Below are 22,787 nucleotides of genomic sequence, written 5' to 3'. Positions count from 1 at the left end.
GAGAAAGTGAAGGCTATAAGTCAAGTGGGTAGGATGATGGGGAAGGTGGGGCGGGACGTGGCGGGGGCGTGGAGGATGAGTCAGTGTGGCAGGATGGGTCAAAGGGCTATAGGAATGGGGCGGAGAAGGCTGGGTGGTCAGCCTGGATGGCGGGAAGTCAGGAAGATAGGTAGCCGGTTGTGGGTGTGATGAAATTGGGAGGTGGAGTTGTAGTTTGAGAGGCATGAGAGTAGTGGGTGATGGGGTAGTGGTCAGGGTGGTGAGGGGGGAGATTGGATTATCAACAGGTAGTTAGGGTGGGAGCATAAGTGAGGGCTGGGGGAGGGTAGTTGAGGCAATGGGAAGGTCAGTATGTCAGATTGTCTGGGGAGGGCTGGGAAATAATCAAGTGGTCAGGAACATGATTGGGCTGTGGGTCTGGTTATAACCAGGGCAGCATGGTGGCACTGTGGTTAGCACTGCTGCCTCACAGCGCCAGGGACCTGGGTTCAATTCCAGCCTTGGGTCACAAAGAACAAAGAACAACACAGCACGGGAAACAGGCCCTTCGGCCCAACAAACCCGCGCCACCATCTTAACAATGTCACTGTCAGTGTGGAGTCTTCCCGGTGCTCTGGTTTCCTCCCCATACTCCAAAGTTGTACAGGTTAGGTGAGTTATCCATGATAAATTGCCTCTTAGCGCTAGAGGGATTAGCAGGTTACAGGAATAGGAAATGGGTGTGATTTTTGTCAGTACAGGCTCAATGGGCCAAATGACCTCCTTCTGCACTGCTGGCATTCTGTAACATTGAGAGCTAGTGTTGAAGATTGCAAAAATCTCAAATGACTCAATAGCAGTGCTCAAGAATCCCCAGCGGTGAGAAATGGCACTATGCCCATGGTCCCGCTGCCTTCAGCTGTATGGGGCAGCCCTTGTCTCACAGAAGGGTGAGCGAATGATAAACTTACAAAGCAAATGATAAACCTACAAAGGATGAAAATTTGAACAGCAATCGCATAGTTTCAGACGGTGGGGATTACCCAGTATTTGAACAGTATCCTCTCTACTTCTCAAGCAGGTATAGGACTCTACTGAGTCCTAGCTCTGGTGAGATTATAGAATCTATAGTGCAGAAGGAGGCCTATCGAGACTGCATCAACAACAATCTCACCCAGGCCTTTTTCCCATAACCCCACGTATATACCCTCCTAATCCCCCTGACACTAAGGGTCAATTTAGCATAGCCAATCAACTTAACCCGCATATCTTTGGACTGTGGGAGGAAACCGGAGCACCGGAAGGAAACCGATGCAGATATGGGGAGAATGTGCAAACTCCATACAGGCAGTCACCTGAGGCCAGAATTGAACACGGGTCCCTGGCGCTGTGAGGCAGCAGTGCTAACCACTGTGCCACCCTAAGATGACACGGCAAAGAGAACCCAGGCCTCGAGTGATTCTTAAGGCTCTTAAAAACAGGAAATGCAGTATGGCATCTTGAAAAGGCTGGGGATATTTTCATTGACAGATTTTTATTCAAAAGGATGTCAAGAGGGCTGGAGCAAAGTGCAATAGATTGAGCTGTGAAGAGGATTAATTATGGTCAAACTGTTTGGTGGGGAAAATGTGAGGGATTGAATGGCCCACTCCTGTTCCTAATGTTCCAATGTGACAGGGCCCAGGGAACATATGAAGGCGCAGGCCACAAGGACCAGCACCAATATCTTCTGTTGATGAACAAACAAAAAAAACATCTACAGTGATCAGAATATTCCGAGTGTTCTAACACAGGGGAGCAGTCTCAGGATAAAGGGTTGGTCAGTTAGGACTGAGGTGAGGATAATTGACTTCACTCAGAGGGTTGTGAATCTTTGGAATTCTTTGCCCCAGAGGATTATGGCTGCTCCAGCATTAATATGTTTAAGGCTGGGATCGATAGGTCTTTAGTCTCTTGAGGAATAAAAGGAGATGGGGAATGGGCAGGATAAGAAATTGAAGCCCAAGATTAGCCATTAAATGATGGAACAGGTTTGACGGGCCAAATGGTCTAATGCTCCTATTTCATAAGAGAACACAGACTAGCTCATTGAATTTTACAACAACATGTACTTATGTAATCCCTTTAACAAAGTGAAATGCCGTATGGCACCTCACGGGAGCATAATCAAAAAAAGAATTGACACTAAACCACCAAACACGAGTTCTGGCAGAGTGAGTGAGATCAGCAGCAACAACGGGAACCACACACATTGAGACAGTTCTGGACAGTGGCTCAGTGCGGCCTACTCAGTTAGGGATGGGAAAAACTGCTGGCCTTGCCAGCGAGGCTCACATCTAGTGAGGGGGTTTAAAAACTTTTTTGAACACTAGTCCTCAAAACACATTCTACTCATGGATACAAAAATGGCTGTTTTGACAAATAATCTGTTTAATGTTGCCTTTTCCAGCGAGTTTATTACCCTTGTTGTTGCTGAGATCTGAAATGTATTGGAAAATGTCCGCAAATGGCGGATTTTTGTATTTATCTGTGTTCTGTACCAGCCTGCCAAACACTGCCTGTGATTTGATCACAATTCTCAAGGACTCTTACCCAGCCCAAACCCCTCTCTTTAAAATTGAAGAGACACGGAAACAGGGCCATGTGTTAAACCTGACAAAGTACCAGCTGCACCCTACCCATCCCTCTGTGCTTAACTGAAACTGTGATAGACAAAAGGATAGAACTTATTTACAAAATGCATATAGAACCCATTCAATTAGCAGTCCCACCCACACTCCCGATATTAGTGTAAGTATAGCTGCCTGCAACAGTGACACTGCACCTCGAATATGCTTAACTGGACGGCGCACTAAGCATCGACGGGTGGATGTCGCAGATGTCGAACCATCGCTCGGACACTCTTCCATGGCCATGCAAGCCCCTGGCCGGCAGCGCTGAGTTGGTTAGGCGCTCTGCGTCGCTCACCACCCTCCAGAAATACTGATCCTTCAGGAAGAAGAGGGCACGGTGTGTGTAGGAGTAAAATGCAGCATCCAGATTCCCTACTGGATGGTCGCCAGCCACCATCGCAGGAAAGAAGTCCACAATCTTTTTGGGAAACCCGTTAACTTTCTGGTTCTGGTCAATGGCGAAGGCGGTCACCTGTGGGAAGGCAGCAAAAGGACAGATGTGCAGGTTGGATCTGATTCAAACAGGCTGATGTTACTACACTTAGTTTGGGTTCACTTTCTGTCACTTAGACGATAAGACATCCAAAGATAACCCCTGCCCACCCAGCTCCTTCTCCATTCCTGTTCTCATTGAAGAAGGTGATATATTGATGGTGCATCAGTATTAGCTCAGTTTCAGTTGGTAACATTCTCATTCCTGGGGCAGAAGGTTGTCGGTTCATGTCCCACTTAAGCACACAGGTCTGGACGTTTGCCTCTGGGCACCTGTCCAGAATTGAGTCGTGAGTAGGTAAATCCGAGGGCCATGATACAGCAAACATTCATTCCTGACCCACTCCAGCTTTCCCTCGTCGGGGAATGTGGCAGGTCATGGCCTCACACGCACTTCCTCTGATAGCAGGGTTGACAATACAAAGGCCATGGGAAAATTTGAATTTTATCTCCCTCCATGCTATTTACATGATGGGTGGGATTTGGAAGCCTGTAAGGTCTTTCCCAGATCAGCTTGGGGACATTTTGACTCGTAAGTTTGAAAGGTCTTGCCTATGCCCTCTTATAACTCTCATGCCAACTCCATGCCCCTCATATCATCATGCCTCGTTATCTCCTAGTAGGAATGGACAAATGACCTCATTATGAATGCTTGGATGAGCTCCAGGAATAGCTAGTTGGCTTAGCTCAGTAGACAATGTTGACACAGCTTGAAGAGGAGTGCTGGCTTTTCTTTGATTGACAGGTTTATGGGGTTATAGTAAGTTCTTCTTTCTGTAATGTCTGTGTGTTTACTTAAACAAGATTAAGAGGTATTAAGAGGATTAAAGCTTCTGTGAGTTAATAGTAGGTTATGTTTTAATGATGCATTCATGAGGTTGTAAGATGAATAATTTTTTTCAAAGGAGATTTTCGAAGCATGTTTGTTTTGTTGTAGTATCGTGAGTATTTCATTGGCTGATTCATTCTGTGCAAAGTGAATACTGGAAGAGTGAGTATGGAAGATGCATGAGGGGCAAAGAAAAAGCTTGAGGGTGGAGGGGTATGTAGAGGTGGGCACATGGAAGGGGTCATGGGGATGAAGACGGTGAGGGCTAGAGGGCCTAACAACCATCTAGAGAACCTAGGCAGGATTTCTACCCAGCCTGACTCTACGTCTGCCTCCATTACTGCCTTGGACCTGCCTAGGAAGATGGCAGACCCGAACCCTGCCCAGCCATGTCTCAAAAAGACAAAAATAACATGGAACTGCGAGGAGCTGATGGGTTCAGGATTACAAATTTGGAGAGTGGCCCAACCTGCATTTCCTGACACAGAGGAGAAGATCCAGCCCATTGGCTAAACTGATACATTGGTGAGAGAGTGCTGCAGTGCTAGACAGCTAGCTTTTTTAGATGAGTTATTAAATGGAGCCCTGTTCTGCCCTCTCACTTAGATTTAGAAGGTCCCATAACAAGTCTGAGAGGGGATTGAGAAAGGGGACGATTAAAGTGAGAGTCTGGACAAACTCAGGGTCTGTGGGAGGGTTAGGCCATATGAGGAAGAGATTATAATTCTAAAAGGCGGGGACAGGAGATCAGGAGTTTGAGAAAAAGGTGAGAAAGCTTCAAGAGCTGAGTAACAGAGAGTCTAGAGCAAGAGTTGGCCAGACTCCTCTCTAGACTGAACTCCAGTGCAATCTATATCAGTGACTCCTGTGGAAGGTCACCTATTTACACTGTCAACCTCGAGGACCTATATTTTAAAGTAAATTACATATTCCACTTCTGAGTGTTCATATATAAATGTGAAGGCTGAGCTTACCTCATTGCCCCTGAAGAAATAAATGTTCCGATCTCTCCTGTCAAAATAAGCCGTATCTATTGGGCTGGGAGCACCAGGAAAACCTTCACTAATGAGCTTGGGATACCTGGTGCCATGTGCATCTTGAGTAAAAGCCATATCGTTAATGGGGTCATAGTGCCAGTATTGAGTCCCTGCAAATCAGATGGGCAGAATTAGAGATGGCTGAGGTTCAGTTTCCACCCCCAACCTCTTCGATTGCACTGATGATGCTGTCAAGACAGAGGGGCCATGTGCCTGTCCCTATCCATTAACATAGGACCATTAGGAGCAGGAGTAGGCCATTCAGCCCCTTGAGCATATTCTGCCATTCTTGGCTGGTCTGTACCACAAATTGATTTACTCACCCTTGATACCCTTATCAAACAAAAATCTATCAATCTCAGTCCAGAGAACCTCAAGTGGCCTCTATCAAGTGGGAAGTGGAAAGGACGGCTGCAATGACACTTTGTGTGAAAGGTGATCTCTGATTGCATTCCTGAACAAAATAGCACCAAATTTAAGATCATGTCCCTCAGTTTTGTTTCCCACACCAAAGGAAATGAATCCTCTGTGGAATATTCTTTCCATTTTTTAAACACCTCAATTTTTAATGAGAACAAAGACAAGTTTGTGTGACTTCTCCTCATAGCTTAACCGTTCAAATCCTGGTATCAATCTGCACTGCCACCTCTCCAAAGCTAATAATCTGCCCTGAGATTCAGTGGGCAGAAATCCTGATGGGGTCTGATCAAAGTTATAGAATCCTACCTTCCAGAAGGAGGCCACTCGGCCCATCGAGTCTGTACTGACCACAACCCCAGCCAGCCCCATGCCCATAATGCCATGCATTTACCCTAGCTACTCCCCCTGAACACTAAGGGCCAATTTAGCATGGCCAATTTACCTAACCTGCACATCTTTGGAGTGTGGGAGGAAACCGGAGCGCCCGGAGGAAACCCACGGAGACACAGGGAGAATGTACAAACTCCACACAGACAGTGACCCAAGCCAGGAATCAAACCCAGGTCCCTGGTGCTGGTAGGAACACTGCTAACCAGTGTGCCACCGTGCTGCCCCTAAGCAAAGCATCATTTCCTCCCTTTGCATTCCGGCCTCCTTAAACTTTTAATTGCTTTCTATACCTGTCTCTTAAACAGTCTTTCAGAGAAAAATAACAACTTTTGCACACAAACCCCACTACCAACTGTGAGATAATTTCTATTTACAGTATAAAGATATACCTTCTATCAGAATAATGGCTACACCCTGCTTTTATTCCTCATTTTCTTGCTTTCTAGGTCTCACTGGGTGTGTGGGAGAAAGTCATGGAAAATCAAGGTGTTGTAACCGAAACTTTATTCAAAATAAGACTTGCATTTATATATAATTTTTGGGGGAGACGATGGTGGTGTAATGATACTGTCACTGAACTAGTAACCTAGATCACGGTAGAACGGTGGTTAGCACTTTTGCTTCATAGCACCAGGGGCCTGGGTTTGATTCCTGGCTTGGGTCACTGTCTATGTGTAGTTTGCATGTTCTCCCTGTGCTTGTGTGGGTTTCCTCTGGATGCTCCGGTTTCCTCCCACATTCTAAAAGATGTGCTGGTTAGGTGCATTGACCTGGACTGTAGCGACTAGGTGAATTTTACAGTAACTTCATTGCAGTATTAATGTAACTAATAAATAAACTTTACTTTTAGAAAGAACTTGAGGCCAATGTGGGTTTAAATCCATCATGGCAGCTGATGTAATTTGAATTCAATTGATAAATCTGGAATATAAAGCCAGTCTCAGTAATGGTGATTGTGAAATTATTATTGATTGTCATTAAGACACATTTGGCTCACTCCTTTAGAAAATAAAATGCCGTTCCTTGGTTGGGCCTACATGTGACTCCAGACCCACAGCAATGCGGTTGACTCTTAACTGCCCAGTTCAAAGGCAATTAATGGTGGGCAGCAAATGCTGACTTTGCCAGTGATGCCCACATCCTATGAAAGAAAAATAACCTTTTTGAAAGTGTAATCACTACTGCAGGGAAGGCTTCAGTTAACTTACACACAGCGATGTCCCATAAATCAATAATGACCAGATAATCAATTAGGGTTGTTGGCCAAGGTGTAAGGTTGGCCAGACTTTTCCTGGTTTTCCTCAATATTGGATTGTAATATCTTTTTTATGTCCACCTGAACAAGCAGACTGGGTCTGGTTTAACATCTCATTTGACTGAAGGAAATACAGAGGGTGGTAGATGCATCAGAGATAATGGACACATTAAGCAGAAGAAAGACAGACCAGGAATTATATGATTCATAGTCAGAAATGACATTGACAGGAGAGAAACAATGTCAAAAACATTTTCAGTAGCACTTTTCCTTTACACTTTGTTGATCATATCCTATTGCTGTACAACAGCATGTTCTCAACTGAGCCCTTCACGATGAGTAATAACAAGAGAGATCTGTCAGTAATTATTTGGGTTACGAAATGCAATTATGAACCAAAGGTTTGACCTGGCTTGCTGTACTCATGTGACGTCTGCCTTAAGAGATAGGCTGCAGACAGCCATGTCACACTCAGTTCAAATGAAGACAATCATCGGGATTTTATGACTATTGTCCCAAAATCACAAAATCCTGCATGAGGCCAATGGACCTTTCCATAGTCTGCTCTGCGCCTGCTTTGATTCCCCGTGGAAGGTGGGACGGTATAATTCCGACCATTGTGATGGAACCTTATAACAATAATACCTTAAAAACATAAAAGGCCGCGGTCAGAGTAGGAAATGAACAGAGAATTCAAATGGCAAGTGACCAGAAAACTACCACATACTTGGAATCATAGAATTCTGCCATAGAATCTTACAGGACAGAAGGATGGTGGCCTTTCAGTCCAATGTACCTGTGATGGCTGTTTGGAAGAGTTATCCAATTAATCCCATTCCTTTGCTCTTTCTCCATTCCTTTCAAATCTTTTCCTTTCTGCAAATCTTTTCCTTTTTTAGTGTATGTCCAATTAGTAACTCTCCCCTGCATACTCTCCATGGCCTTGGCATCCTTCCTAAAATGTGGTGTACAAACTGAACACTCCACTGTGGCCTAACCATTGATTTACAAACATTGCTTTTGTACTTGATGGTCTCCATGTTTCATGGCAACAGGATGCTGCTCAATGTTGGCTTGTGATGGGATCTTCTGGTCTCGCTGTTGTCAACCAGGTTCCCCACTGAATGCATCCCTTGCCACCAGAAAGCCTGCCACGGGGTGTGTCGTTGGTGGGACCAGAAGATACCCACCAGCTTGAATTGCCGGAAAATTCCAGCCACATGCTTCTATTTATAATATCCTGGAAGATTTTTGTGTATACCGGCCTTTCCATAACTTCTTTCAGCAGTATTTCTCAGTTATACATTATCCTTGTCAAAAGTATTCTAACCTGGTTAAATTTACTGAATATATTTAATTTATCTACAACTGATCAGAACATTCTTTGCACATGATTGACTACATTGCTCTTGACAACAACAGCTGACAATAAAAAAGTTACAAATTAATTTCTTAAAAAAACAACTAAACAGTTTCAAGTTGGGCTGTAAAAGTGGGAGTTAAACATTCGTTTATAAAATATTCTCTCACACTTATTATCTCACACTCACTCTCTCTCACAGACTCATTTTCTCACATTCTCATTCTCACATACGCACACTCATTCCCTTTTACATTCATCTTTCCCACCCAGTGTCTCACACTCAAACTCTCTCACACACATACTCTCTTTCTCTCTCACATGCACTCACTCTCTCCCTTTCACACTCCTTCACTCTATCTTTCTCAAAGATCCTATAAAAAGTCTCACAACACCAGGTTAAAGTTCAACAGGTTTATTTGGTAGCAAAAGCCACTAGCTTTTTGAGCGCTGCCCCTTCGTCAGGTGAGTGGGAGTTCTGTTCACAAACAGGGCATATAAAGACACAAACTCAATTTACAAAATAATGGTTGGAATGCGAGTCATTACAGGTAATCAAGTCTTAAAGGTACAGACAATATGAGTGGAGAGAGGGTTAAGCACAGGTTAAAGAGATGTGTATTGTCTCCAGCCAGGACAGTTAGTGAGATTTTGCAAGCCCAGGCAAGTTGTGGGGGTTACAGATAGTGTGACATGAACCCAAGATCCCGGTTGAGGCCGTCCTCATGTGTGCGGAACTTGGCTGTCAGTTTGCTCAGCGACTCTGTGCTGCCATATGTCGTGCAAGCCGCCTTGGAGAACGTTTACCTGAAGATCAGAGGCCGAATGCCCATGACCGCTGAAGTTTTCCCCAACAGGAAGAGAACATTCTTGCCTGGTGATTGTCGAGCAGTATTCATTCATCCGTTGTTGTAGCGTCTGCATGGTCTCCCAATGTACCATGCCTCGGGACATCCTTTCCTGCAGTGTATCAGGTGGACAACGTTGGCCGATTTCCAAAAGTATGTAGCATGTACCTGGTGGATGGTGTTCTCATGGGAGATGATAGCATCCGTATCAATGATCCGGCACATCTTGCAGAGGTTCATTTGGCAGGGTTATGTGGTGTCATGATCACTGATGTGAAGGCTGGTAGTTTGCAGCGGACAATGGTCTGTTAGAAGTTGCGTGGTTATTTGAAGGCAAGTAGTGGGGGTGTGGAGATGGCCTTACGAGATGGTCGTCTTCATCAATGACATGTCGTAGCTTCTCCATTCTGGGGAAGTACTGGATGACGAAGGGTATTCAGTTTGCCGTGTCCTGTGTTTGTCTTCTGAGGAGGTCGGTGCAGTTTTTCGCTGTGGCGCGTCAGAATTGTTGATTGATGAGTTGAGTGCCATATCCTGTTCTTATGAGGGCATCTTTCAGTGTCTGGAGGTGTCTGTTTCAATCTTCCTGATCTGAGCAGATCCCGTATATACGGAGGGCTTGTCCATAGGGGATGGCTTCTTTAACCTGTTTAGGATGAAAGCTGGAGAAGTGGAGCATTGTGAGGTTATCTGTGGGCTTGCAGAACAGTGGAGTGCCTGAAGTGACCATCCTTGATGGAGATGTGTGCGTCCAAGAATGCAGCCAATTCCAGAGAGTGATCCATAGTGAGTCCGATGGTGGGATGGAACTTGTTGATGTCATCATATAGTTGATTCAGTGATTGTTCACCATGAGTCCAAAGGAAGAAAATGTCATCGATGTATCTAGTGTATAGCATTGGTTGAAGGTCCTGTGCGGTGAAGAAGTCTTGTTCGAGCCTGTGTGCGAAGATGTTGGCATATTGAGGTGCAAATTTGGTCCCCATGGCTGTTCCGTGTGTCTGGATGAAGAACTGGTTGTTGAAGGTGAAGACAATGTAGCCCAGGATGAACTGGATGAGTTGTAAATTGCATCTGGAGATTGGCAGTTGTCGGCGTTGAGTACTGAGGTAGTTGCAGCAATGTCATTATCGTGGGGGATGCTGGTGTGGAGCGCCGAGACATCCATTGTGATGAGGAGTGTCCCTGGTTCAACTGCTCCATGCGTGCTAGGTTTCTGTAGGAAGTCCATAGTGTTGCGACAAACGCTGGGGGTTCTTTGTACAATGGATTTCAGGATGCCCTCAATGTAGCCGGAGAGGTTCTTGCACAGGGTCCCATTGGCCGATACGATAGGACGGCCAGGTGTCTTTGCCTTGTGAATCTTCAGGAGGCAGTAGAGATCTCCAACATGGGGACTATGTGGGATGAGAGCACAGAGAGTGCTCTGAAGGTCCGGATCAAGGTCTTGATCAGTCTGTTGAGTTGATGGGTGTGTTCTTTAGTCAGACCTGCCGGTAACTGTCTGTAGTGTTCCTCCAGTACTTCCCCGGAGAGAAGAAGCTATGACATCTTCTCTGGAGCCTTCAACATGTCATTGATGAAGACGAACATTTCGCCAAGACCATCCCCACACCCCCACTTCTTGCCTTCAAACAACCACATAACCTCAAACAGACCATTGTCTGTAGCAAACTACCCAGCCTTCAGGAGAACAGTGACCATGACACTAGACAGCACTGACACAGCAACCTCTGCAAGACTTGCCGGATCATCAACATGGATGCCATCATCTCATGTGAGAAAACTATCCACCAGGTACACTGTACATACACTTGCAACTCGGCCAACGTTGTCTACCTGATACGCTGCAGGAAAGGTTGTTCCGAGGCATGGTACATTGGGAGACCCTGCAGACGCTATGACAACGGATGAATGAAAACTGCTCAACAATCACCAGGCAACAGTTTTCTCTTCCTGTTGGAGAACACTTCAGCAGTCACAGGCATTTGGCCTTTGATCTTCAGGTAAACGTTCTCCAAGGCGGCCTTCTCGACACATGACAACACAGAGTCGCTGAGCAGAGACTGATAGCCAAGTTCTGCACACATGAGGACGACCTCAATCGGGACCTTGGGTTTATGTCACACTACCTGTGATGCCCACAACTTGCCTGGGCTTGCAAAACCTCAGTGACTGTCCTGTCTGGAGACCATACACATTCCTTTAACCTGTGCTTAACTCTCTCCCCACTCACATTGTCTGTACCTTTAAGACTTGATTACTTGCAAAGGTTCATATTCCAACCATTATTTTGTAAAGTGAGTTTGTGTCTTTATATGCCCTGTTTGTGAATAGAACTCCCACTCACCTGATGAAGGGGCAGTGCTCCAAAAGCTAGTGGCTTGTCCTACCAAATAAACCTGTTGAACTTTAACCTGGTGTTGTGAGACTTCTTACTGTGTTTACTCCAGCCTAACACCAGCATCTCCACATCAAACATACTAGCCAGACTTTTTTCTCACCCCCAACCTCAAGCTCTCTCTATTGGGCCTTGCAACCTCTCCTTCCCCTGCCCACCCATCCATAAGACCTCTGTTTTTCCCCAGTGTTCGGTGATCCCCAATTACAGCCAGTTTTGCTTCCCAATTAGCCTATTAAGCCAATCAACAGCAAATGCTGGTGAGGACTGGCCTGTTATTGGAAGGCAGCCCTCCCAGAATCTTCAAGTTAACTTACCTGTCTGCAGTGTAGCTGAGGCCACAATCCTGCCCCTAGGACCCTGTTGGAGAAGCTTGGCGGACTATTAATGGAGGTGTGGTTATTTTTCTGGTTGGAATGTTAACTAAAGCACTGTCGGCCTTCTCAGGTGCATGTAAAAGATTGCAGGGCACTATTTTGAAGACGAGTTGGGACAATTACTCAGAGTGCAAAGATCAGTCCAAAGATGTGCGGGTTAGGTTGATTAGCCATGCTAAAATTGCCCCTTAGTGTCCAAAGATGCTTAGGTTAGAGGGATTAGTGGGTAATAGTATGTAGGGATATGGGGGTAGGGCCTGGGTGGGATTGTGGTTGGTGCAGACTCGATGGGCCGAAGGTTCTCTTTCTGCACTGTAGGGTTCTATTAATATTAATTAGTGTCTTGGCCAAGTTTGATATTTGAACAAACACTAGAAGCAGAATCTCTGGTCATTATCACCTTGCTATTTAAGGGAGCTTACTGTGTATAAATATCTGCCTTGTTTCCTACACTGCAGCATAAAATGGTATTTAAATGGAAGGCAAGCACTTTGTGAAATGCTGGGATTCTGAAGGGCACTATATAAATGCAAGTTCTTTCTTGGAAGATGTTTGGGAGTTGAAGCCAAGGTTGATCAACTTGACTCCAATACCCCACCTCCCCCACCCCGCCCAGTGGAGCAACGCACTCACTAACCCAACACAGGCTGGGGAGCAGGGTATAGGATCATTCTAGCCTGCGGAGATCAACTTTGCATCAGGCAGCACGTTAACGATTAAAGTAACGGGGGGGGGGGGGTTGGGAAATGCAGGGGAGTTATCACCACCCTTTTTAACTGAACCTTCTTAAAAAAGTGACCAAGGTGTACCTGACCTTTGAAAAAGTACTGCGCGTCTCTCTTCTCCTCAAGATTGCTGCTCCATGTCCAAATGTGAACAAACGCATCTATGTCCGTGTCAGGGAGATTGCGCCAGCCTGCAGAGATCGGGATTGGATCGCCATAGCGTGTTCTGTTGCTCCGGTTCTCGTACATCCAGTACCAGCTCTTCCTGAAGAAGTATGTGTTGAAGTGGTAAGTTACGGTGCCATCAGCATTCTCACGCGGGTAGACCCAGTCAAACACCGTGTTGAAAGCACCTTCACAAACGCCTGTGTGTTAAGGGAAGGAGAATAAGTTACTGTTGCTGGCTGCGTGGATCTAAATTGGATGCTCCGATACTGAAAGCATCTCATGCTTCTTCTTTGTGAAGACCAGGTACCATGTACGCTCATTACTAACAGACTGCAATGTATCAGTTGAGTAGAATCCCAGGCGAGCTGTTTGGTAAAAGCAAAAATACAAATAGTCCCCTGATGTCATGTCAAGCTGCATGTCCCCTGTGCCTATTCTTACCATATAAGCGTTGTATCGCCTTTCTGTCTAACCAGTCTAGTTCCAAGTTTTCACCTTGGGTGTTATAGCTGGGGTGCATCACAGACCCTCTTCGAAGGAGGTGGGACAAACCAAGGGCATGGCCAATTTCATGGACAGCAACCTGAAAAAGAAACATGCAAGGAAGTAGTCTGTAAAACCCAAGCCACAACAAGGAGATCATTTTCTTGGCTACAATGCCTTTAGGTTACTCAAAAGAATTAAGGTAACACAATGAGGTTTACTTCAAGTGCAGTATCCCTTTTCCTCCGGTTTTTGTGGAAGTTCATTGAGTTGTTCAATAAACTATTATGCTTTTCATGAACTGCTGCATTGATCTAATCTTGGCTGCTTGATTGTAACTTTTTTATTCAATTAATCTGCTCTTAATCCTTACCGAAGTAGTTTCCAAGAACATTAGGATTTCTCTTTTCTGATATTGAACAAATGGATTATTGCATTTGTGTGAACAATTACTACAATTACAGATAATTGGGGGCTCCAGGTGATACCATGAGACTGAAGCTTGAGCACCTCTGAGTTGTCACCTGACCCCAAATATTACATTACGGCTTCAAAGATTGTTTTGTTTCTGCTGTACTACTTGATTTTAATGGTTTAGCAGTGTTCTCCAACCTTCTTAGAACTGGACCTAATCATTAGGCTATTCAACCAGAATGGGCGTCGGGCCTGATTCCAATCCTGTTCTCACTTGCTGTCTACATTTGCATGTTTTAGTGGGGGCACTGGCTGATATTCACTCTCCCTCGCTCTCGTTCTTCTCTTGCCTAACCCGCTTGCCTTCATTGGTGAGAGCACTGATTATGCTACAACTGTACAAAACGTGGTAAGGCCACATTTGGAGTACTGTGTACAATTCTGCTCTTGGAAGAATGTTATTAAACTGGAAAGGGTACAAAAAAGATTTACAAGGATGTTACTGGGACTGGATGGTTTGAGTTGTAAGGAGGGGTTGGATAGGCTGGACTTTTTGCCCTGGCGCATAGGAGGATGAGGGTTTACCTCCATAGCGGTTTATAAAATCATGAGAGGCATAGATAGGGTAAGTAGCCAAAGTCCTTTCCCAAGGATAGGGGAGTTCAAAATCAGAGGGCATAGGTTTAAAGTGAGAGGAGAAAGATTTAAAAGGGACCTGAGGAGCAACTGTTCCATACAGAGCGTGGTGTGTATATAGAATGAGCTGCAGGGTAGTGGTAGAGGCGAGTACAGTTACAACATTTAAAAGACAGGTACATGGATAGGACAGGTTTAGAGGGATATGGACCAAACATAGGCAAATGGGACTAGTTCAATTTTGGAAACCTAGTTGGCATGGATGAGTTGGGCCAAAGGGCCTGCTTCTATACTGCATATCTCTATGACTCTATATCTGTAGGCTGGGAACTCACTGCCCCTCCCATCAGTTAATGTCAATTCCACAAACTGGAGATTGAAATTGGGAATGATTACAGAGTTTGAGCAGGGGGGCGGTGGGGAATGGGCTGTGTGATAGGGATGAAGATAGGAGAGATTGAATGACAAAAAAGTTAGTCTCACAAAACCAAAAGGAATGACGATGGGACAAGAAAAGAAACAAAGAAGCAAAAGATGGACCTACAGCAGATACATTCTGGCTGAAATAAGATAAAAAAAGAAACCTGTAAAGAAAATGAAACGAAGTGGGACAGAGATAGAAGTGGGTGAGGTGAGACTGACTGCCCTTGACACCAACACAGCATTTGATGAAGGATATCTTCAAGGAGTCTGAGCAAAACTGGAGTCAATGGGAATGAGGAGTTAAATCCTCTGTTGCTCATGGCACAAAGGAAAATGATTGTGGTTGTTGGAAGTCAATCATCTCAGCTCCAGGACATCACTGCAGGAATTCCTCAGAGCAGTGTCCGAGGCCTAACCATCTTCAGCTGTTTTTTCAATGACTTTCTTTCCATCATAAGGTCAGAAGTGGGGTTGTTTGCTGATGATTGCACAATGTTCAGTACCATTCGCGACTCCTCAGATACTGAAACAGTCCATGTCCAAATGCAGAAAGACCTGGACAACATACAGGCTTGGGCTGACAAGAGGTGAGTAACATTTGTGCCACACAAGTGCCAGGCAATGACCACCTCCAACGAAAGAGGATCTAACCACTGTCACTGACATTCAATGGTATTCTTCCGCTATTAACATCCTGGGGGTTACCATCGACCAGAAACTGAACTGGACTAACCATATAAATACGTGGCTACAAGAACAAATCCAAGGCTAGGAATCCTACAGTGAGTAACTCACCTCCTGACTCCCCAAAGGTTGTCCACCATCTATAAGACACAAGTCAAGACTGTGATGGAATACTCTCCACTTGCATGTGTAAGTTCAGCTCCAACAACACTCACACCTTCCAACCCAAACCACTACCATCTAGATGGACAAGAGCAGCAGTACTTGGGAACACTACCACATGGAGGCTCCCCTCCAAATCACTCACCATCCTGACTTGGAAATATATCACTGTTCCTTCCCTGTCGCTGGGTCAGAATAATGGAATTTCACTATGGGTGTATCTACACCTCAGGAACTGCAGTGGTTCAAGGAAGCAGCTCAACACCATCTTCTGAAGGGCAACGAGGGATGGACAATAAATGCCGGCCTCACATCACCCAAAACATAATTTAAAAAATTACAGTCTGAGATTGTTGAACTCAACTTTGAGTCGAGAAGGTTGTAAAGTGCCAAATTGAAAGATAAGGCTCTGATCCTCCAGTTTGTGTTGAACTTAATTGGAACAGTGCAGCACACCGAGGACAGAGATGTCAGTGCGAGAGCAAGGTAGAGAATTAAAATGTCAGGTAACCCGAAGCTCATGGCCTCGCTGGCAGACAGAACAGTGATGCTCTGTAAAACAGACACTCAATCTGTTTTTGGTCTTCCCAATGTTGGGGTGATTACTCTGCAGCTATAATTTAGCTGGAGGCGCAGTAGCATTTGTTGGAATAGCCTCCATAGTTACGGACAAAGAGCAGAATGGCCTATGAGTTTCGATGTTAGCTGTGCTGGAAGCACCAGCCAACATGATCAAAGATAGAATTGCAGTCCCAATGACTCCATCACTAATTCTAGATTAAGACGTGATTCTACAGCTTATTAACTTTTGATTATGTCAGGAGAGAGAGAACTTTGCAGCGTTAATAAAACACATGAAATACCGTAAGGAGACTAATGCCCTGACCGTTGTTGGCAACAACGAAATGTTCAGCATCGTCAAAATGGATATCGGCCAAGTACCAGGCATGGGCGAAAATCTGTCCTGTTCCATCAAAGTCCTGAGAACAGCCGAGATGTTGCCCTGGAACACAAGCACAAACAGATGTGGTTTCCAAGCCTATTTGAGGATGCTCTACTACACTTTAAAGTATTCACAAACCCCCAAGAGATCCCCAGTTCAAAGTTTTATAAGTTAAAGCGAGACAGTGAGAACATTGCAGAAAATGTGTTTCTCTTTGCTCAATTAGTGTACAGCATGAAAACAGTGGACTAGGATGAGAAATCTCAGTGTACAGCCAAATAGGGCAAGAAAACCCACTCAATGTTGTACACTCACTTTGTGTGAGCCGCTGCAATAGGATCTGATCCCACTCCTAACTTGGTATCGTATGCAAATATAACCACTTTGCATTGGATACCTGAATGCAAATTGCTGACAGAAATTAAGAGTCTGGTCTCTATATATTTCCATTGACTCACCCTCCTCAGCTCTCAACAACCCTCCAAATGGACAAAGGATTCCCAGCTCAGGATGTTCAAGTGATGCGAAGAACAAACAGAAAATTGGAGATCTAGTTTGGTCAGTGATTGAGGACTGTAAGGATAGGTATAATTTATTGGAAATTGGCTGGAAGATAATGATTCCAAGTTTCCATAACCCTAGCCTGGGCTAATTCCTCCTCCCGTATTCACTTGCATTGGAACAATGGTCTCTTCGGCTCTACAAAAGATCCCTTGTAGATTGAGGATACCAGAACTTCTCGCATGGGGGCTATACACCAAGCCTTTACTCAACAGTGTGTGTGCCCAGTTAAGAGGAGGACAGAGGTTCTACTTTTGCTAGGCTCCTCCTATCCACAGCTGAGACCAGGGCTTAAATTTTTAGGATAACCACTGTCATCTGGAGAGTTGGCAAGAAACACATCCCCACTAACTCAGAGTCATGGAGGTTCACAGCATGAAAAGAGATCCTTCTGCCCAACTTGTCCATACCACCCTTCTTTTTTAAACCCTGAAGCTAGTCCCAATTGCTACATTTGGCCCATATCCCTCTATACCCATCTTACCCATGTAACTGTCTAAATGCTTTTTAAAAGACAAAATTGTACCCACCTCTACTATTATGTTTGGCAGCTTGTTCCAGATACTCACCACCCTCTGTGTGAAAAAAATTGCCCATTTGGACACTTCTGTATCTCTCTCCTCTCACCTTAAACCTATGCCCTCTAGTTTTAGACTCCCTTACCTTTGGGAGAAGATATTGACTATCTAGTTGATCTATGCCCTTCATTATGTTATAGACCTCTATAAGATCACCCTTCAGGCTTCTACACGCCAGAAAAAAAATTTCCAGTCTATCCAGCCTCTCCTTATAACTCAAACTATCAAGTTCTTGTAGCATCCTAGTAAATCTTTCCTGCACTCTTTCTAGTTTAATATATCCTTTCTATAATAGAGTGACCAGAACTGTTCACAGTATTCCAATGTCCTTACCAATGTCTTGTACAACTTCAACAAGACGTCCCAACTCCTGTATTCAATGCTCTGACCGATGAAACCAAGCATGCTGAATGCCTTCTTCACCACTCTGTCCACCTGTGACTCCACTTTCAAGGAGCTATGAACATGTACCTCTAGATCTCTTTGTTCTGTAACTCCTCCCAATGCCCTACCATTAACTGAGTAAGTCCTGCCCTTGTTCGATCTACCAAAGTGCATCACCTCGCATTTATCTGAATTAAACTCCATCTGCCATTCATCAGCTCACTGGCCCAATTGATCAAGATCCCGTTGCAATCTATAGCAACACTGGCAACACTGGCAACTTTCTGCTCCCAAACCTAGAAAACCTGATGCTAAAATGCCATCCCTTTATCTTCCATCAGAGTTCACTTCCATTATCCTGATGGCAGTTTACACCTCACCCCATGTGGACACGAAGATCGCACTGGACAAAATATACACCACTACGAATAGCCTTGAGACGAAACATCCTGAGGCCTTGTTCATTGTGACCGGGGACTTCAATCAGGCCAAGCTCAAGAGCACACTACCAAGTTACCTCCAACCCATCTCCTACTCCATCAGAGGCCCAAACATCCTACACCACTGCTATGCAAATATCAAACATGTCTACCTCTCTATCGCCCGTTCATACTTTGGTAAGTCAGACTGCAAGGCTGTGATCCTGTTCTCAGCTTACAAGCAAAAACTGGAGCGGGAGAATCCATCAAAAAGAATCCTGCAATATTGGTCTGAGGAATCGGATAATCTCCTATGGGTCTGCTTGGAGACAGTGGACTGGTCAGTATTTAAAAACTCTACAGCCAGCCTGAACGAGTACGCCACTACAATAGCTGACTTCATTAATAAGTGTGTAGAAGACTGTGTGCCAAAGAAGCAAATCCATATGCTCCCCAACCAGAAACCATGGATGAACAGGGATATCCACTGCTTGCTGAAGTCCAGGCCTGAGGTGTCAAGTCAGGCGACACTGACCTTTACAAGAAAGCCAGATATGATCAAAGGAGATCCATCAAGGATGCCAAAAGACAGTACCGGATCAAGGTAGAGTCCCAGGCTAGCCACACCACCCCCCTCCAACTATGGCAAGCTCTATAAGACATAACAGGCTACAAAATGAAGGCATGTAAAATTGTTGGTTCCAACGCACCCCTCTCTGATGAGCTCAATGCATTCTATGCCTGTTTTGAGCAAGAGGTCAACGAAAGCATGCCCTCCAGCCTGGAAGCCCAGGATGAACCTGTATCAGGGGTTACCATTGCAGATGTCAGAGCAGCTTTCTTGAAGGTCAACTGATGGAAAGTTGGTCCGGATGGGGTACCCAGACGTGCACTCAGATCCTGCATGGATCAGCTGGCGGAGATATTTACTGACATCTTCAACCTCTCTTTACAACAATCTCAGGTCCCTATCTGCTTCAAGAAGACAACTAACATCCCAGTACCTAAGAAAAACCAAGCAGCGTGCCTTAATGAGTATGGGCCAGTGGCTCTGACATCCATCATTATGAAGTGCTTCGAAAGATTAGCCACGGCACGAATCAATCCCAGCCTCCCAGACTGCCTGGTTCCACTACAGTTTGCCTACTGCTGCAACAGGTTCACAGCAGACACCATCTCCCCGGCACTCAACGCTGGAACACCTAGATAACAAGGCCACCTATGTCAGACTCCTAGGTCAGCCTTCAACACTATTATCCCCACGAAACTCATCTTCAAACACCACATCCTGGGCCTCGATACCTTCTGCTGTGACTGGATCCTGAACTTCCTAATTCACAGATCACAATCAGTAAAGATAGGCAATAATATCTCCTCCATGACAATCCTTAACACTAGCGCCCCACAAGGCTGTGTTCCCAGCCCCCTACTATACTCCTTACACACCTATGACTGTGTGGCCAAATTCCCCTCAAATTCAATTTTCAAGTTTGCTGATGCCGTCATGGGTCAGATCTCAAACAATGACGAGACAGAGTACAGGAATGAGATAGAGAATCTGGTGAACTGGTGCGGCAACAATAACCTTTCCCACAATGTCAACAAAATGAAGGAGATTGTCATTGACTTCAGGAAGCGTAAAGGAGAACATCTCCCTTGTTTACATCAATGGGGATGAAGTAGAAAGGATCAAGAGCTTAAACTTTTTAGGTGTCACATCACCAATAACTTGTCCTGGTCCCCCCATGTCGACACTATAGTTAAGAAAGCCCACTGACGCCTCTACTTTCTCAGAAGACTAAGGAAATTTGGCATGTCAGCTACGACTCTCACCAAACTTTACAGATGCACCATAGAAAGCATTCTTTCTGGTTGTATCACAGCTTGGTACGGCTCCTGCTCTGCCCAAGACCACAAGGAACTACAAAAGGTCGTGAATGTAGCTCAATCCATCACGCAAACCAGCCTCCCACCCATTGACACTGTGTACACTTCCCGCTGCCTCGACAAAGCAGCCAGCATAACTAAGGACCCCACGCACCCACGGACATTCTCTCTTCCACCTTCTTCCTTCGGGAAAAAAATACAAAAGTCTGAGGTCACGTACCAACCGACTCAAGAATAGTTTCTTCTCTGCTGCTGTCAGGCTTTTGCATGGACTTACCTTGCATTAAATTGACCTTTTCTACATTCTAGCTATGACTGCAACACTACATTCTGCACTTACTTGTCTCCTTCTCTATGAATGGTATGTTTTGTTTGTATAGCGTGCAAGAAACAATACTTTTCACTGTACGTTAATACATGTGACAATAATAAATCAAATCAAAGAAACTTTCTTCACTGTCCACCAGGCCACCAATCTCGGTGTCATCTGTTGACCATGCCTCCTATATTCTCATCCAAAACATTAATATAAATGATAAATAACAGTGGACCCAGCACCGCTCCCTGAGGCACACCGATGGTCACAAGCCTCCAGTTTGAAAAACAACCTTCTAGAACCACCCTCTGGTTGGTCTCTGACAGGCCTACTATTATTTCATGCATTGATTGGCCGAAGGCAGGAATTCTGTTCTCACTCCCACCTTGGAGAGCTGCCGTCTAATCAATGCTTCTAGTCCAGATATTGTTTAAGCTGGTCTCCAGCTGAAGCTGTGGCAGAGGCCTACCGGAACACCTGCAATATGTGAACTCTGAAAGATCTATCACGTATATTACATCCGTCACACTTCAGCAGTCCATCCCATTTAAAACAAAAATATTCAAACCAAGAAATTCTCTGGGAATATAAAATGATTGAGGCAGCTTCATAATTAATGGTTGTACAAACCTTGGCCCAGACATTCATGCACAGATGGTAGACTCTCTGTACTTGAATGGTGAGGCTTGGATGTTGGGCCTTGGATCTCATCGTTGGCAAAAGTGTTGTGTAATATTGGGCAGCTCTGGGGTATACAGATGAGGCCTATCAGTTCCAGTATCGAGTGAAACCAGGACTAGGAGTCTGGACTTGGTGGAGTAATAGGGGAACGGGCCTGGGAGATCGAATCAGAGTTGGTTATAGGGGATAGTATTAATTGGGGGAAGACATAGATCTGGATTGTGATCATAGGGAAATGGAATTCAGTGTTAGGATACGTGTAAATTATGGTTTGGTATTAGGGTGTGTTTTTGTTGAGGTTCTGTGTTAGTTTAGATTAGGGGTTGGGCTGTAAACAGTTGTGATGGAAGTAAAGTGGCAACAATGGTAGGAGGACAATGGAGGTAAAAACTTGTAAGATGAACTTAGATGGAACACATCTTCTCCACCTGACTGTAGAAATCATGTAGCTTGCTCACTTTCTTTATTGTCAGGCAGCCTGGATGGTTGGTTTCCCTGAGTAAAGTCCATAATGCCACTGGTAATGAAGGGCAAGCCAATTGTGAGAGATGGACCTCAAGTGAGCATCAATCCCTTATCTGCATTTCAGAAGAGCTAAGTTGTTGTTCTAAAAGATGGTTATTACTTTTATTTGATGCCTTGACAGGTGGGCCAGTCAGTGCCTGAGAAATGATGATGTGTGGAGAGCTCTGACAAAGGGTCATCCTGACTCAAAATGTTGGCTCTATTCTCTCTCCACTGATGCTATCAGACCTGCAGAGCTTTTCCGGTGTTTTCTGTTTTTTTGTTTCAGATTCCAGAAGCTGCATGCAATATTTTGTTTTTATCCAGGAATATTATATGCAGTTTCGGTCTCGTTATCTGAGGAAAGGTGTTCTTGCTATATGGGGAATGCAGGCTGGTTCCTGGGATAGTGGGACTGACATATGAAGAGAGTTTGAGTTGATTAGGATTTTATTTGCTGGAGTTCAGAAGAATGAAGAGGGATCTTATAGAAACTTATAAAATTCTCTCAGGATCAGGCAGGGTAGATGCGGGAAGGGTGTTCCTGATGTTGGTGGTGTCCAAAACCAGGGTCATAGACTAAGGATAAAGGGTAAACCTTTTAGGACTGAGATGAGGAGAGTGGTGAGCTTGTGGAATTCTCTACCACAGAAAGCAGTTGAGGCCAAGACATTGTATGTTTTCAAGAAAGAGTTTGGTATAGCTCTTGGGGCGACGGAAATCAAATGATAAGGGGGGAAAGCGGGAACAGATTACTGA

General features: G+C 44.9%; 1 protein-coding gene across 1 annotated transcript in view; it reads right to left on the bottom strand.

Moving 5' to 3' along the window:
- Window positions 1-2,814: 2,814 nt before the first annotated feature.
- Window positions 2,815-22,787, bottom strand: part of LOC145351555 (matrix metalloproteinase-21-like) — a 28,611-nt gene continuing 8,638 nt past the window's right edge. Inside the window, exons 3-7 of the mRNA XM_080201151.1 lie at window positions 16,619-16,758; window positions 13,395-13,536; window positions 12,875-13,150; window positions 4,947-5,119; window positions 2,815-3,123 (exon numbers count right to left, since the gene is read on the bottom strand). Of these exons, the coding sequence (XP_080057277.1) occupies window positions 2,815-3,123; window positions 4,947-5,119; window positions 12,875-13,150; window positions 13,395-13,536; window positions 16,619-16,758 (1,040 nt within the window). The remainder of the gene's footprint in view (window positions 3,124-4,946; window positions 5,120-12,874; window positions 13,151-13,394; window positions 13,537-16,618; window positions 16,759-22,787) is intronic.

The sequence above is a fragment of the Carcharhinus amblyrhynchos genome, chromosome 13, assembly GCF_965287045.1.
Source record: "Carcharhinus amblyrhynchos chromosome 13, sCarAmb.v2.hapA, whole genome shotgun sequence".
In the NCBI taxonomy this organism is placed as follows: domain Eukaryota; kingdom Metazoa; phylum Chordata; class Chondrichthyes; order Carcharhiniformes; family Carcharhinidae; genus Carcharhinus; species Carcharhinus amblyrhynchos.
Note: the sequence above shows the minus strand (reverse complement) of the source record. Positions and strands in the feature narration are given on the sequence as shown.